The 15,272-nt window shown below is 37.2% G+C and overlaps 1 protein-coding gene across 1 annotated transcript; it reads left to right on the top strand.

Moving 5' to 3' along the window:
- Positions 1-7,550: 7,550 nt before the first annotated feature.
- Positions 7,551-11,214, top strand: LOC130680325 (probable E3 ubiquitin-protein ligase HECTD2). Its single transcript, XM_057490651.1, is given in 2 exon segments — positions 7,551-8,805; positions 8,808-11,214. Coding segments are annotated over 2 exon segments (2,331 nt in total). The 5' UTR covers positions 7,551-7,668; the 3' UTR covers positions 10,002-11,214.
- Positions 11,215-15,272: the final 4,058 nt, after the last annotated feature.

Below are 15,272 nucleotides of genomic sequence, written 5' to 3'. Positions count from 1 at the left end.
AATTACATACCCATTCTTCTTTATAACTTAGATAAAGTCTCTTATTTGGATATGTTACTTGGAAGTATTTTCTAAAAATGTGTGGTTTGTTTTGTAATGTACTATTTTTTCTTTATGCATCATGGCAAAATTTGTTTTAACTGCACAAATTTATCAGGTATTTGAGTAAACAACAATTATCTTACACAAAATAACAAAGGTTTAAAAAATGACAAAACATGAAACAAAAGGTTGAAATTCTTAATTCCCTTAGTTATTCAAGGAATATACGATTAAACTAATGAAAATATTATGATGTATGAAGAGGGAAGAAATGCATAAATGTTATTATATTGTAACTGTGGGTGTTCAGGTATCAGTTTCTATAAAAGCCAAGTCAAATCTGGAGGGGACTCCAGATTTCTGAGTCCTGAAAATATGACTGGGCTCTTTACTTGGGGACCTCAAGGCCCAATTATTCTATAATAATTCTGGGATCTGTGAGCTGGGCATATAACAGAAGGACCAAAAGGGCCCCGTGGGAAAGGCCAAACTAGAACTTGAGGTTAGCAAGTATTTCCCTGATGATTTCTTTTTTCAGCTCCTTGAGCTTCCTCTCAGTGGACAGAGGTGCCAAACAACTTGAGAATTTCTTACAGAAGAGAATCTCCTTTTTGATAGAGAGAAAGGGTTCTTTCTAAATCTTTGTTCATGATTTCAGCCTTCTTGTAAATGTTACATATCTGAAAAGTGCATCACGTAGTTCTACACACTTTGGGAAGCTACTTCTAGATTTCTAAGCAGTGCATCCCCTCAGACAATTTTCTCTGGAGTTGAATTTTATGTTCTTTATGTGGTTCAGGCAGTTTTAAAGGCATTTCCTACTCATTCCATATTTGCAATTATTACTCTTATTTTTTTCATCACGTTAAACAAAAAAACAATAACAGAAGATAACATGTAAAATAATACTAAGCACATGTATTTCAGCAGGAGCAAATAATAATTACATCAAATTAATCATCCCTGCAGGAAAACTATCACTTGATCCTTATTTTAAAACATTAATATTTGTTTGGAATACAAATAAAATGAGCAATATTTTAGAAAAACCTAGGTAATATAATTTTTAATGTAAAACCAAAGAAATATACACAATAAAGGCAGAAATTAGCTCAATGGATATATGTTGTATAAGATATAGAGACATTTTAAAGACTTAATATTTAACTTTTTATTATGAAAATTCTTATTCTAGACAACAGAAAAAGGTTTTGCATTTCTAGGTATTGAAAAAATGAAGTTGGTAGATCAGCACTAGGGATTTTAACTTTCTCAGAGGTTTCCTAGCTCAATGCTGAATTGCTTTGCTAAACTGGTCTTTTCCCACCCAAACAGCATCACAAAAGAAACAGTTTTCCCTGAAGCAGACCTGTGGGTTTATTCCCTGGTCTCCAGGTCCCTGACTTGCAACTGCCCCCCCTGGTCTGCTTCCCCCTCCTCCTCTCCTGGGAGTTCTTGGGAGGACTTAGGGGAGACCCCAGAGCCTCAGAGCTGCAACCATGTGTCTTTACTTAGGCAGTAGGAAGTGATCTCTCATTGTGAGGATTACTGAGTTCCCCACAGTTCCAGTTGAGATACAAGCCTTATACTATTTCCTGTTACAATAAATTGGAACAAATTTTCCTGAAGAGAATGTTTGAAGATTGGAGAGTTCAAGTCACATGTAGAATTGCTATAATAAGGAAACAGTCTCTTTTACAGCAACGTTTTTCAGAGATTAATACATGTTCAAAATGTAATTAACCTTTATTTAGCACTTTTGGATAGGATAAAATATTCATTGTCTATAGAAAGGATTATTTTTCAAACATAAGATCCAATTGAAAAGTTAGGTGTAATCCTTGCACCTGTAGATTTTTAGACCCTGATTCAAAACCTATATAATCATCATGAGTTTTATTGAAAATTTTTATTATTTGGTCGCAGACACAGTTAAAGGATAAATATCCAAGAATTTAAAAAAACATGTGTGTTGTGAGCATAAGTAAAAGCAGGCACACACATATACACATGCATGCATGCTAAAGCACACTCATACATGCATAAATAGGAAAGTATAAATAGGAATGTGGTATGGATAAAGCCATTTGTCAAAAAATACACAGAAATACAGTAAGAAGTATTTTTTTCTGTCCCAATGAGTTCCCAAATACAACAAAAAGTCATAAAGTTAAAAATCAAAATACCTTTCATAACCTATAAGAATCTGTAGTTTTGGGTACCTTTCCCTATTCTTAAAACCACCTTCCAATTTCATTTTGAAAATAAATTCTGAAAATTTTTTGTATTTAATTTATTAGACACATAGTAAACAGTTTAAATTTATTTTCCATATTCAAAATATATTCTGATAAGTATGTTTTTATTTCCATAAAAATTAAGCCTACAGTAAACCAGAAAGGACAATGACTAATGACCTCTTGCCAGTCAAGATTAAACAATGATTACAAACTTTTATCAAAATTATAATACAGTAAAAAGGGTTTCTCTGTGACTATTTCTTTTTCCAAGGCTCTCCTTAAAACATATTTGGAAAGAAATATCTAACCCCAGAGTACACAAAGACTGGGAGTGGCTCAACCTGAGAATGAGCCTTCCCACAATCTTTCTGCCTCATTGGACAGCCATGATCTGGACACAAGACACAGCACAGTGTTCTAAGCCACAGCAATACTTGATGCTGACATACCCTAGGGGACTGAGTTATATTTGCTGATTCATATACACATGCAATCCAGGTTCAAATGGGACTTGGAAATCTATAAATGTACTCAGGCATTATCAGAAATGTTTTCATCACTTTCTTCGTGGACACCATTTCATGGATGAATCCTTTGTCATTTGGGCTTTATAAAGCCACTTAAAGATGAGGAAAGATTGCTGTATTATATCTGAGATAATTAAGACAGAGACACTGAACAAAAGTCAGAAACAATTCAAGGACATTGTTTTCAATAATAGGCAATGGTATTTAAGGCCATGGCCAGAGGAGGAGGAAATGTAATTTTTGCTGAGTAATGGAATTTTGAGTTAAAAGTTTTGCCATTCTTCCTGTTGAATTCAAAAAAATTCTGAAAAATTGGAAAAAGCTGAAATTACAGGTGGAGGATTCTGTCTTCTAGACCCAGGTTGAAGTAAACAAATAAACTGGAAAGAATATATTCTGATAGTGTAAACACAAGTAGTATGTGATGCATAGTTAATTCTTATTGAAAACCAGAACTGGAAAGACTTAAACATACCTCAAATTGAGACAATTTTCTCTTTTCCTGCCCTTTATACAAAATACTTAAGTGCAGTAGCTGCACATGTACTTAAGCACCCTTTCAATCAGGTAGAATGGCAGGATCTTCTGAGATGAAGTTGTTAGCACCAATTAAATGGCCTGGTTCTAGTTTTCTATACTTTAACATTCATGTGGGCCTAAAATTAAACTTATCTTCTATTGTTTTCTAAACTATTGCCTCCAGCCTGCCAAGATCTCCCTATGCTGTGTGTCTCTTCAGAGAACAGGGATGAATAGAAGTCAGTGAAAAACCATCCTCTCCCATCTCTGCCATTTACTGGTTATGTCCCTTTACACTGGGGCTGGAGGTTGGGGAACAGTCACCCTCTCCAAGTCTTACTATCCTCACTGGTGAAATGAAAGTAGTATTGACACCTTACTCTCTTGTTCACTCTGTGGACTAAAATTTTTAAGAAATAACTTCAACATCTTCAGTAGTTCATAGTGATGATGACCATCACTGCTGCCAAAATCATTTCATTAGTAAAGTGCTTCAGAGACTTCTAAATATGTACTAATTTAGTATCTAAAACAGTCCTGTATCAAATTCATGACTTAGGCACAGAGGCTTCAAGTAACTTGTCAAATGTCTATAACTAGTAAGGAACAACAATAAGGGATACATGAAAAATTCTGGTAGCCTTGCTTTTAACCCACTACATTTAACTTTACCTGATGCCAAATAAATACCAAGTAAATGTCTATAATCAAATCTTATAATAAATTATAATAATAAATAATAAATGTCTAATAAAAAATTCTTATTTTAACTGTCTTATTTACCAGCTGCTTACAGACATTGATGTTTACTTAATTCTAGATGTGATATAAAAATATGCCTATTCCTTTTAATAATCTCTCATGGGATTCCACATATAATCTTTTCTTAACTATTGTAAAACATGGTCACATATAACATTAAGCAAATACCACAAGGTAATTCGTCCACTACATGACAGGTTCAGACTGAAAACAAGAATTTTTCTAATCCCTGATCTGTCCTTTCTCCTTTATTAAAAGAATCTCAGAGTCCTTCTATAAACCTATAGAGAATTCTTTTTCCCAAAATTAGCTGACTAAAATTCAGAAATGGAATGAATTATTTTATACCTTCTGCACAAATAAGAAATGTTCTGAAAAAATCTGACAAATGTTGAAAATAGAACACCTTTTTTCTGCTGTGACTTTACATTAAGAACTCATATTTCCTTTCTTCAAACATTCATATCACAGGAATCTTTTCTGAGTCTTAGAAACTTTGGTCCTTCAGTACTAAATTACTTTTAATTGTGGTAAAATATAGGTAGTAAATTTTCCATTTTAACCATTATTAAGTGTACAGTCAAGTCGTAGTAACTATATTCACACAGTTGGGCAACCATCTCCACCACCCATTTACAGAACTGTCTCTTCTTGCAAAACTGAAACTGTATTCATTAAACAATGACTCCAAGTTCCTTCATCCCCCCAGCCCTTCCCATCACCATTAGTCTCTGTCTATGGACGTTTATTCCAGGGAAACCATATACATAGAATCACACAGTATTTGTCATTTTGCAACTGGATTATTTTAATGACAATATGTACTCAAGACTAACTCATGTTTAAAGAGAATAAAACCAATAAAACATGTTAATGCATTGTTATATATGCATATAATGAGAATATTTAAATAAGTTTACAGGAAGACTTTGGTTTTGCCTGTTCTTGGGTTTTCTTGGATCTGTTTTATAGTGATGAGCTGGAGTTTCCTGCAACAGCTTGGAGAGGAATTTCCAGAATTTATTACTTCCTCACTGTTAGTTGTGACCCATTGGAAAGCTGACACAGCTGTAATGGTGATGACCTCACTGGACTGGACAAACATTAAATGGTCACCTCATCTATCCATCCCAGCTAGTCATTAAACAGCTGTGCACCCATCATCACAATAGAAAATCAATGAATCCCTGCAACTTGGGAATCACTAAAGTTAATTACCCTGCTAGAATTACAATCTTAACATCTTAATTTTTTCTTGACACTATAACTTTTATTTTCCACCTTTTTGACATTAAATGGCAAATAATATATATATATATATATTTAATGTGTATAACTGATATGGAGATACACATATGTGCTATGTAAATTCTTGAACAAATATTGTGAAAAAAATAACCAAACAGAAGATAATTAGGTACCATTTCCCTTTATTTCTATGACTTTGATTACAGAAAACAGTTAACTCCTGGAAACATGCCATTGCATGAAATGAGCAACCACACAGGCGTCACTGAGTTCTTCCTCCTGGGATTCTCTGAGGACCCGAGGATGCAAACCCTGCATGGCTGCTTGTTCCTCGTGGCTTACCTGGCAGCCTTGTTAGGAAATGGACTCATCATCATGCTCATCACTTGGGATCCTCAGCTTCACACACTCATGTACTTCTTCCTGAAGAACCTGTCACTCATAGATCTCTGCTACATTTCTGACACTGTTCCTAAATTTGTTCTCAACTCCTTGATGAAACGGAATGAAATATCCTTCCATGGATGTGTTTTCCAGATGTTGTTCTTTGTGACTTTTGCTTCTTCTGAATTTGCCATTCTCACAGTGATGTCCTATGACCGCTACGTGGCCATCTGCTGTCCGCTACACTATGAGACCATCATGACCAAGGGGGCCTGTAGGCGGATGGTGGTGGCGTCATACATCACCATGGGTGTCTATGGAGGCATGCACACTGCCACGACTTTTTCCACATCTTTTAGGTCCAATAAGATCCATCATTTCTTCTGTGATATCCCTCAAATTATTTTGATTTCAGAAACCAAAATGAATATAAATGAAGTGGCAGTGAGTGCATTTAGTGCAAGTATTGCACTGGTTTGTTTCCTCTCTATCTTATATTCCTATGTGCACATCTTCTCTGCTGTCTTCAGGGTCTCCTCCCTGGAGGGCAGGTCCAAAGCCCTGTCCACCTGTCTCCCTCATGTGGTCGTTGTGACTATGTTTCTTACAACAGGTGCCATGACCTACCTGAAGCCAACTTCTGAATTAAGGTCACACCTAGATATCACTTTATCAGTCTTTTACACAGTGGTGCCTCCATCACTGAATCCCATCATTTACAGCCATAGAAACAAGGACATAAAATTGACTGTTGGGAAAATCCTTGGAATTGTATCATTTAAGGCAAATTAAATACATTTGATTATTTTAGAGAGAGATCCCTCCTTAGTTCCGAGATACATCATTTTCAAATTTTACCATTTAAATAATGGGGATGTATCTTAAAATTATTGTAGTATTTTAGCCACTCTGGAATGTTCTTCAGACACATGGAAATAATACCTGGAGACATCAGTGGAACACAACTATTGTGGTATGTTTTGGGTAGTGGCTAACAAAATTTATTTAGCAATATTAATAAAGGTATTTCAAAGTAGTCTAGAATTCCTACTTGAAAAGCCAGCATAAGAGGATATTAATAATATTTTTATTTAATAAAATAGTTCTACCATGGGGGTAGAGTGAAAGCAGCAGCCAGAGGCACCAGACAGGGCCAGCGGGCTGTTAGCAAGAAAAATGGTTTCACCCAGCCCACACTGTCCCTTGAATTATTGCAGTATTACCAGTCTCATGGGGGATTCACCCCAAGCTGGAACACCCTTCCCCCAAGAGCTACACATAGGAAAACAACTTTATGACCTTGGGGTTAGGAAAGATTACTCCCACAAAACAAAGAAGCAATAATTATAACCTAAGAAGTAATGATGGTACTTAAAATTTTATTAATTTTGAAAGATATCACAAAAATATCAGAAAACAAGTAGCCAAGCACTGTCACTCTAAGAAAAGCTGCAAAAATGACATAGGCTTACATATTTTTCAATGGCTCTGTGGGCACAAGGTGATATATATTTGCACATTTTCTCCAAATCTCTCTTTTCCTTCATGGTTAGAAATGCCTGTTAGAAACACACAAACACACAGGAGAAGATGCACACAACCCATCTAAATCTACAGAAAATATATAATATATACATATTTTAATATCTGTTCCTATGAAATCAAGGAGCTATTTGCCATGTTTAGAAGGTCCAAGAAAAGGAGATAAATTTTAACTATTAAAATACCCATCTTGTATTTATGCAAATTCTCAACCAGAAATCCCTAGCCTAATATTAAAAAGTAAAGCGGCGCGGGCGCGGGCGCGGGCGCGGGCCGGTCGCAGCGGCGGCTGCGGTGGGAACGGCGGCCCAGAGCCCTCTCGCGGCCGTGGCGGAAGCAGCGCCAGCCCCAGCAGAGCCCGGCCGCCGCCGCCGCCCCCTCGCGCGCCCGCCGCCCGGCCCGTCATGAGTGAGGCGGCTCGGGTGCCCTCGCTCTCCGCGCCGCCGGCGGCGGAGGTGGCCGCGCCCGACGAGAGGAAAGGGAAGGAGCCGGAGCGGGAGAAGCTGCCGCCCATCGTGCCGGCGGGTGCCGGCGCTGCTGCGGGTTTGGACAGAGGATCCGAAGGCCAAATTTCCACTTTCAGCAGTTTTATTTCAACTGTTAGCCAGAATAAAGAAGCTGCAGAAAACAGACGTTCACCTACACATCGTGTTTTCCCTAACATCAAGAATGTGAGAGACCTAACACCAATTTGCCTTGTTGTTAGACAGAAACAGCGCATCTCTATGGATACATTATTATCCGAAACGAAGGTCCCAGGTCTTCCAGAACCTGCCCTTCCTATCCAGCCCAAAACTATAAAAGACTTTCAGGAAGATGTGGAAAAAGTTAAGTCATCTGGAGATTGGAAAGCAGTACATGATTTTTATCTAACAACGTTTGAGTCTTTCCCAGAACTAAATGCTGCATTTAAGAAAGACACCACCGCCTCATTTAATACCATTGAAGATTCTGGGATTAATGCTAAATTTGTGAATGCTGTATATGATGCCTTACTTAATACTCCTCAAGACATTCAGAAGACAGTATTAAAGGGAATCATTAACAGCCTACTACGAGAATGGAAAGGTCCACGAGCAAAAGATGATCTTAGAGCATATTTTATACTTTTACAGAATCCTCAATTTAATAACACATCTACGTATGTCATCTATGCTCACTTGCTTCGACAGATAGCTACTTTAGTGGAAGCTGACCATCATTTCCTAGTTCACTGGTTTAAAAAATTATCCCAGAAGAGGTTCAAACAATTGGTAGAAAAATTGCTGCAATTTATTTCCTTACGCCTGTTTTCTGCAAAGCCTGAAGAATTTCCACCTATAACAAAGTGTTCCTGGTGGATCCCATCAGCATCTAAAGTGTTGGCTTTACTTAATACTGCAAACAATTTGCTTCACCCTCCCCTTATTCCTTATACTGATTTCTATAATTCTACATTGGATCACATTGATCTCATGGAAGAATACCACACCTGGCAGAGCTTTGGAAACTCACACAGGTTTTCCTTCTGTCAATATCCATTCGTTATTTCTATAACTGCAAAAAAAAAATCATTATTCAGAAAGACTCAGAACAACAGATGATAAGCATCGCAAGGCAAAGTCTGGTGGATAAAGTATCTCGAAGACAGAGACCTGATATGAATATGTTATTTCTAAATATGAAAGTAAAACGGACACATTTGGTTAGCGATTCACTTGATGATTTAACCCGGAAAAAAGCAGACTTGAAAAAGAAGTTGAAAGTTACATTTGTAGGGGAAGCTGGTTTGGATATGGGTGGCTTGACTAAAGAATGGTTCCTTCTTTTAATTCGCCAAATTTTTCATCCAGATTATGGCATGTATGCATACCACAAGGATTCACATTGTCATTGGTTTAGCAGCTTTAAATGTGATAACTATTCTGAATTCCGATTGGTTGGAATTCTTAAGGGACTCGCAGTTTATAACAGCATTACCTTGGATATTCGCTTCCCCCCCTGCTGTTACAAGAAATTATTGAGCTCTCCCATCGTTCCTAGTGATCAAAATACACCAGTAGGTGTCTGCAATGTTACCACTGATGATTTATGTCAAATCATGCCTGAGTTGGCTCATGGATTAAGTGAACTCCTGTCATATGAAGGCAATGTTGAAGAAGATTTCTATTCAACATTCCAGGTTTTTCAAGAAGAATTTGGAATAATTAAATCCTATAATTTAAAGGCAGGTGGTGATAAAATTCCAGTTAACAATCAAAATAGGAAAGAATATGTACATCTTTATATTGACTTTCTTCTCAACAAATCCATCTATAAGCAGTTTGCTGAATTTTATTATGGATTTCACAGTGTGTGTGCTTCAAATGCCCTAATGCTTCTTCGTCCAGAAGAGGTGGAAATTCTAGTATGTGGAAGCCCTGAACTGGATATGCATGCTCTGCAGAGAAGTACTCAGTATGACGGCTATGCAAAAACTGACTTAACTATAAGAAATTTTTGGGATGTTGTGCTTGGATTTCCTTTTGATCTTCAGAAGAAGTTGCTACATTTTACTACAGGAAGTGACAGAGTGCCTGTAGGAGGGATGGCTGATTTGAACTTTAAAATCTCGAAAAATGAAACTTCTACTTACTGGTTGCCTGTGGCCCACACCTGCTTCAATAAACTTTGCCTTAACACCTACATGAGCAAAAAGGACCTGAAACAGAAATTGATCATTGGAATTTCGACTTCAGAAGGTTTTGGACTTGAGTAACCTAGAAGACTTGAAATATATTTTATATGTAGCATTCACTTCCCTCTTATTGTGCCTTTAACCTTTTCATGTTTATGTCTCAAAACACCTTGACAAAGCTCACCAACTTTAGAATACCGTTTTATTTTTTATCCAATTTGAAGTATGTTCAGGGGAGGAGGCATGGTTTTATAAAAACACAGAAATTGCTTGAATGAGGAAAAGTCCAGATGGCAGAGACAGATGTAGGTCCAGTCCCCCTCTTTTATAGCACTTTAACATTCTCCATAAGTCGTTTGTCACAGGTGTTCCCACTGGGGAGGGAAGCACAGTGAAGAAGGCATTAACGACGGGGGAGAACCTAGTGGCAGGTGTGCACAGCTCGCACTCAGTAGCAGCACAGATAGCTGCACTCGCATTAATTTAAGGCATGTAGCCATATTTTCATATAGAGGTAAACAACAGTATAAATGCAATTCACAGGGTATTTTGATATACTGGCTTTGGTCCTATAAGATTCTTTTCAATTGTTGAAAAGCATGTAAATAACTACATTATAGACTGAGAATAATGGGATTTTGATAGTGCCATTTATTGCTAAAGATTTATTTTTACAAAGTAAATTCAGGGTTTTAGATGTGTATACAGCTTTTACAAATCAATAAAAATGATTGTACAAGAGTGTAACTATTTTCAGACTAATTAGATTCAAGGCTATATTCTTTTCAGTTTTATTGTTAGTGTGCATGCACATTGGTAGTAAACTAGTTACTTTGAGTACTTTGCAATATTTGTATAATGATCATTTCTCCTTAAGGGTCAGGATATTAGAAAGGAAATCAGATCTAAAGAATCATTGATAAAGTAAGCCAATTACAAGCACAAAAGAAAAGTACCATTTTTATATATACTTTGATTGATACACAAGGCTTATTTCTAATTTTTTTGATCACGAGTTGTACTAAAACACTAACTTTTGAGAAAGATAGGATAAGATACTAGACAAAAGTGAATACAGTAATAACATTTGTGTCAAAATGATGTAGCTTGGCATAAAAATAAAGTTCAACATTTTGGCCAAAATGTTGGGTTTTCACTAGATTCTGAATATAGTAACTTCAAAATACCCATTTTGGAGTTTCTAATAAAATAGCATGAAAAAAGAAACTGCATTTTAAGTCAGACAGTAAATGGTTTTCTTTTCAATTTATAGCAAATGAAGCAGTTTTATTAGCATGTTACAAATATTTCCAAATGAAGAATTCTCATGTTATTGTGCTTTGATAGCTTTCCCTCAGAAAACTCTGAAGATCTATTTGCAATAATAATAAAGCCAGCATTTAGTACCAGCATATGGTTCAGAGGCAAATAATACTTTCCCAAAATTTTTTCTAAGTTATGCTATTTTCCTCCTGCTACGCTTCCTGCACCTAACCAGCAGAATCCTTTTAAGGTGGAGGAACTAACCAGTTTGTTCTCCTGCAGTTCTGAAGCCAACCCAGGAATCTTTGAGGAAAAGGAGTTACTTAGGGTACTATTCTCTTTGAAACAGAAGTGACTTTGCTTTTCCATTTGGGTATACCATTTAAAGGATTTTTTCTTCTTAAAAATCTTGGATAGCCTAAGAGAGTAACAGGCATATTGACTTTGTTTTGTTTGCTCTGTTTTTAATCCATATGCAAATAAAACTGATTCTCTCTTACACTGTTTGGACTAGGAAGTAAGATGTCTAATGTAGGTTGCTACTAACTAATAAGCACAAGAGAATCACATAAGAAACCACATTTAAGTGTTTTAAATAAAATGTAAACAAAGTTTTTGTTTAATAGGGATGGGAAAATTGTGTTGTCTTGGTCTGCATGTTTAAAGATGTGCTTGTATATTGATACCTATGGCATCCTTAAATAAGAAGTACACAAGCAAGCCAAATTTTTAAATGGCAGAGTCCATAAATAACTGGAAAATTCTTGTCTGTTGTTATTAAGTTGAAAATGATAACCATTTATTAATTGCACATTGCCTTTATTTATTTATGCTCTGTTTTTTGTTTACAGTGTAATAATACCTCTTTTTTAAAAAACACACTACTGTTATATTTCGTTTATTTAAACAGCTATAAAATTCATGTAGTTTTTTTTTTATATAATCTGTTACTTCTTGATTTTTGTATCTACCACAGTAAATTAAAGCATTTCACAGTATTTATCAGTAAAAAAAAAAAAAAAAAAAAAGTAAAGCGGCTATGGCTTTAGTGCATGGCTTTTTTTGATATGTTGGCTCTAGAGACCGTGCACCTTCATACACTTTACAACTCCATGTTTGTGGATACAAATCATCCTTACGTAGAAGGCAGAGATCAGCTGCCCACATCCATTAGTGAAAAGCTCATTTTACTTAAGGCAAACAATCCGCATTCTCCTGATACTTGTAAATTCCAGTGTGAGACCTTAAGCCCATACACATTTTCCCAACTCTTTCCTGGTAATTGGGAATCCCTGGAATAACAGTATTTGCATTTCTTGCGTTTGTACTGAGTAAAATGCACAGAGGCACAGTGTTGTAACAGAAAAGTATATATTGATTGTTTTAAGAAAAATGATCCTCATTTATCCATTCCTTAGTCCTACTTTTAAAATCAGGCTTTAAAAGAATATTCATGAAATACTATTCACAATAGCCTCAAATTTTAGGTCCAAGTATCAAAAAATTGAAAAACCAAAATTTCTGGTAGATTTGCTCAGTGTCTTAGGATTTTATGACATCAAAAAAGAAAACTGTACTGATATGTGCAATAAGTACATAGTATCACTGCGATATCCAATGGCTCACTCCGTTTATAAAAGATCAGAATAAACTAACCTATTCTGGAAAAATCCCAACAGTTTTTGCTTATGTAGTGATAAATTTGTAGGTGGCTGAGTGGGGTACCAGGAATCCTTTTTGAAGTCACTTCCTGTCTTCTGATATGGACTTGGAATGAGCATTGCTCATATTTTTGAAAACTCATTAAATGCTAGATTTCTTACATAAGAAGAAAACAGCAATAAAATTTACTCAACATGGATCATACACCAAATTTTAAAGCACAAAGTATAACCTTCTGGATTAGAGTTCAAGATGACAGAGCAGGAAGAACCTGACCTCACCTCCCATAGACACAGCAAATTTATGCCTAAATATGGAATAATTATCCTCAAAAAGACCTGAGAACTAAATGAACAGCACCTCTACAAGAAAAGACAAGAGACACATTGAGAAGTTTAAAAGAGGCAGAGATGCAGCCTCTCTTAGAAGCCTGCAATCAAGAGGGATCCCAAAATACTGAACTCTCATGGAGTGAAGGGACTGCCCACATCAGACACCCGGACTCTGGAGTGTCCAGACCATCACCACATGGCAGCTGCAGCTTTATCTCCACCAGCGGTTATTGCCAACAATAAAGAGACACCAATAGGGTGTCTGGCTCTTGTGGCAGGGGCAGACTGCACTTTCAGACCATACAGATGAGACACCAAAATGTCAAGTTTGAAGATCAACAGGATTTAATGGAGAACCATGGACCTATGGGGAGTTTACCAAATGGTCGTAATTTTACAGTGACTGCTGTAGAGGCAGGAATGCAGGGACTACCCTCAAGGGGAGAAGCACTGGTAGACATTTTTGCAGTCTCATCCTAACTTGTGGGGATGGAGCTGACAGAATCCATTTCTGGTGCCCTCCTGGCCTGCAAGTCCCAGAGAGTGTGTTCTGCCCACCTTGTGCTGTCACTTGGTTGGGCTACTGCCCCACCCAAACCATATGCATAATTCGAGCCTTGACAGGGCCAGCCTGCAACAGACCTGCCCCACACCATGCAGAGACAGGGCCAGAACACTTGTCCTGAGCACCATCCTCCTGGATCAGCAGTGCAGATGCAAACAGGCCAGGTCAGCGCACCAAGCTCAGCTTTCCCATATAGTGACTGGACCCCAACTGGATTGGCAGTCACCCTGAGCATCATCCTCACTGTACAGGTAGCAAGTTGCCCCCAGCAAGAAGAGCAACCTCAGCTCTGGCCAACTTATGCAGAGACACAACTGCAACAGGGGTGAGAAAGTGGCCCAAACCCCACTCTCCCTTTTAAGTGGCCAAACTGCAATCAGGTGGCCAAGTGCACCAAGCCCTGCCCTGCACACACAGCAGCTGCAGCCATATCAGAACAGCTGACACTCCCAGACACACAAGAGACTCCTACAGGGTTCCTGGCTCTGGCGTCCAGGGTAGGCTGAGCTCTGGGCCAGCAAACAAAGCTTCTACAAAGACCACTTTTTCAAAACTGAAAGAGGTTGCTATTTCCCCTAATATATAAAGATAAACACAGAGAGATGGGAAACATGAGGAGACAGAGGAATATGTACAATACCAAAGAACAAGTCAAATACACAGAAAAAAAACATTAATGGAACAGATAAGCAGTCTGACTGAATTCAAACCAATGATCATGCAGATGCTCACCCAACTCAGAAGAATGGGAGAACACAATGATAATTTCAATAAAGTGATAGAAAAAAATGAAGAAAATACCAAAGAAAAGTTATAACTGAAATGAAAAATGTTCTAGAAGGGTTCACCAGCAGAATGGATGAACTCAAACACAAATCAGTGACTTGGAAGTCAAAGCAATGGGAAATACCCAGGCATAGGAGCACAAGGACAAAGGAATGCTAGGAAGTGAGGCCACCGTTAGGAACCTTTGAGACAACATTGAGAACAGCATTTTCATTAGAGGGGCCCCAGAAGGAGAAGAGAGAAAGAAAGGGCAAGGAAAACTGCATTAATAAACAATGGTGGAAAACTTCTGTTATATGGAGAGAGGAACAGACATTCGGGTACAGGAATAACAAGAGTTCCAAGTGCCAGGAACTAAAAGAGAAACACACGGAGAAAAATTATAATTAAAATAGTGAAATTTAGGGATAAAAAAAAGGTATCTTAAATGCAGAAGAGAAAACCAGCATATTACCTATAAGGCAAACCGCATAAGACATAAGCAGATTTAACAGCCAAAACTTAACAGAACAGAAGAGAGAGACATGGCATAATTAAAATAATGAAAGGGAAGAAAGATTAACAACAAAGAATTCTCTAAGTGGCGAGGTTATCATTCAGATTGATGAACAGAATAAGAGTTTTCCAGATTAAAAAAAAGCTAAAGGGGTTTATCACCACTAAACTGGCCTTGCAGGAAGTATAAAAAGGAATTTTCTGAGTTAATAAGTGGAGCTAGTTAAAAATAACAAGACATACAAATGT

This window comes from Manis pentadactyla, chromosome 13, assembly GCF_030020395.1.
Source record: "Manis pentadactyla isolate mManPen7 chromosome 13, mManPen7.hap1, whole genome shotgun sequence".
Lineage (NCBI taxonomy): Eukaryota > Metazoa > Chordata > Mammalia > Pholidota > Manidae > Manis > Manis pentadactyla.
The sequence above is the reverse complement of the archived record's forward strand: the minus strand, read 5'-3'. Positions and strand labels throughout refer to the sequence as shown.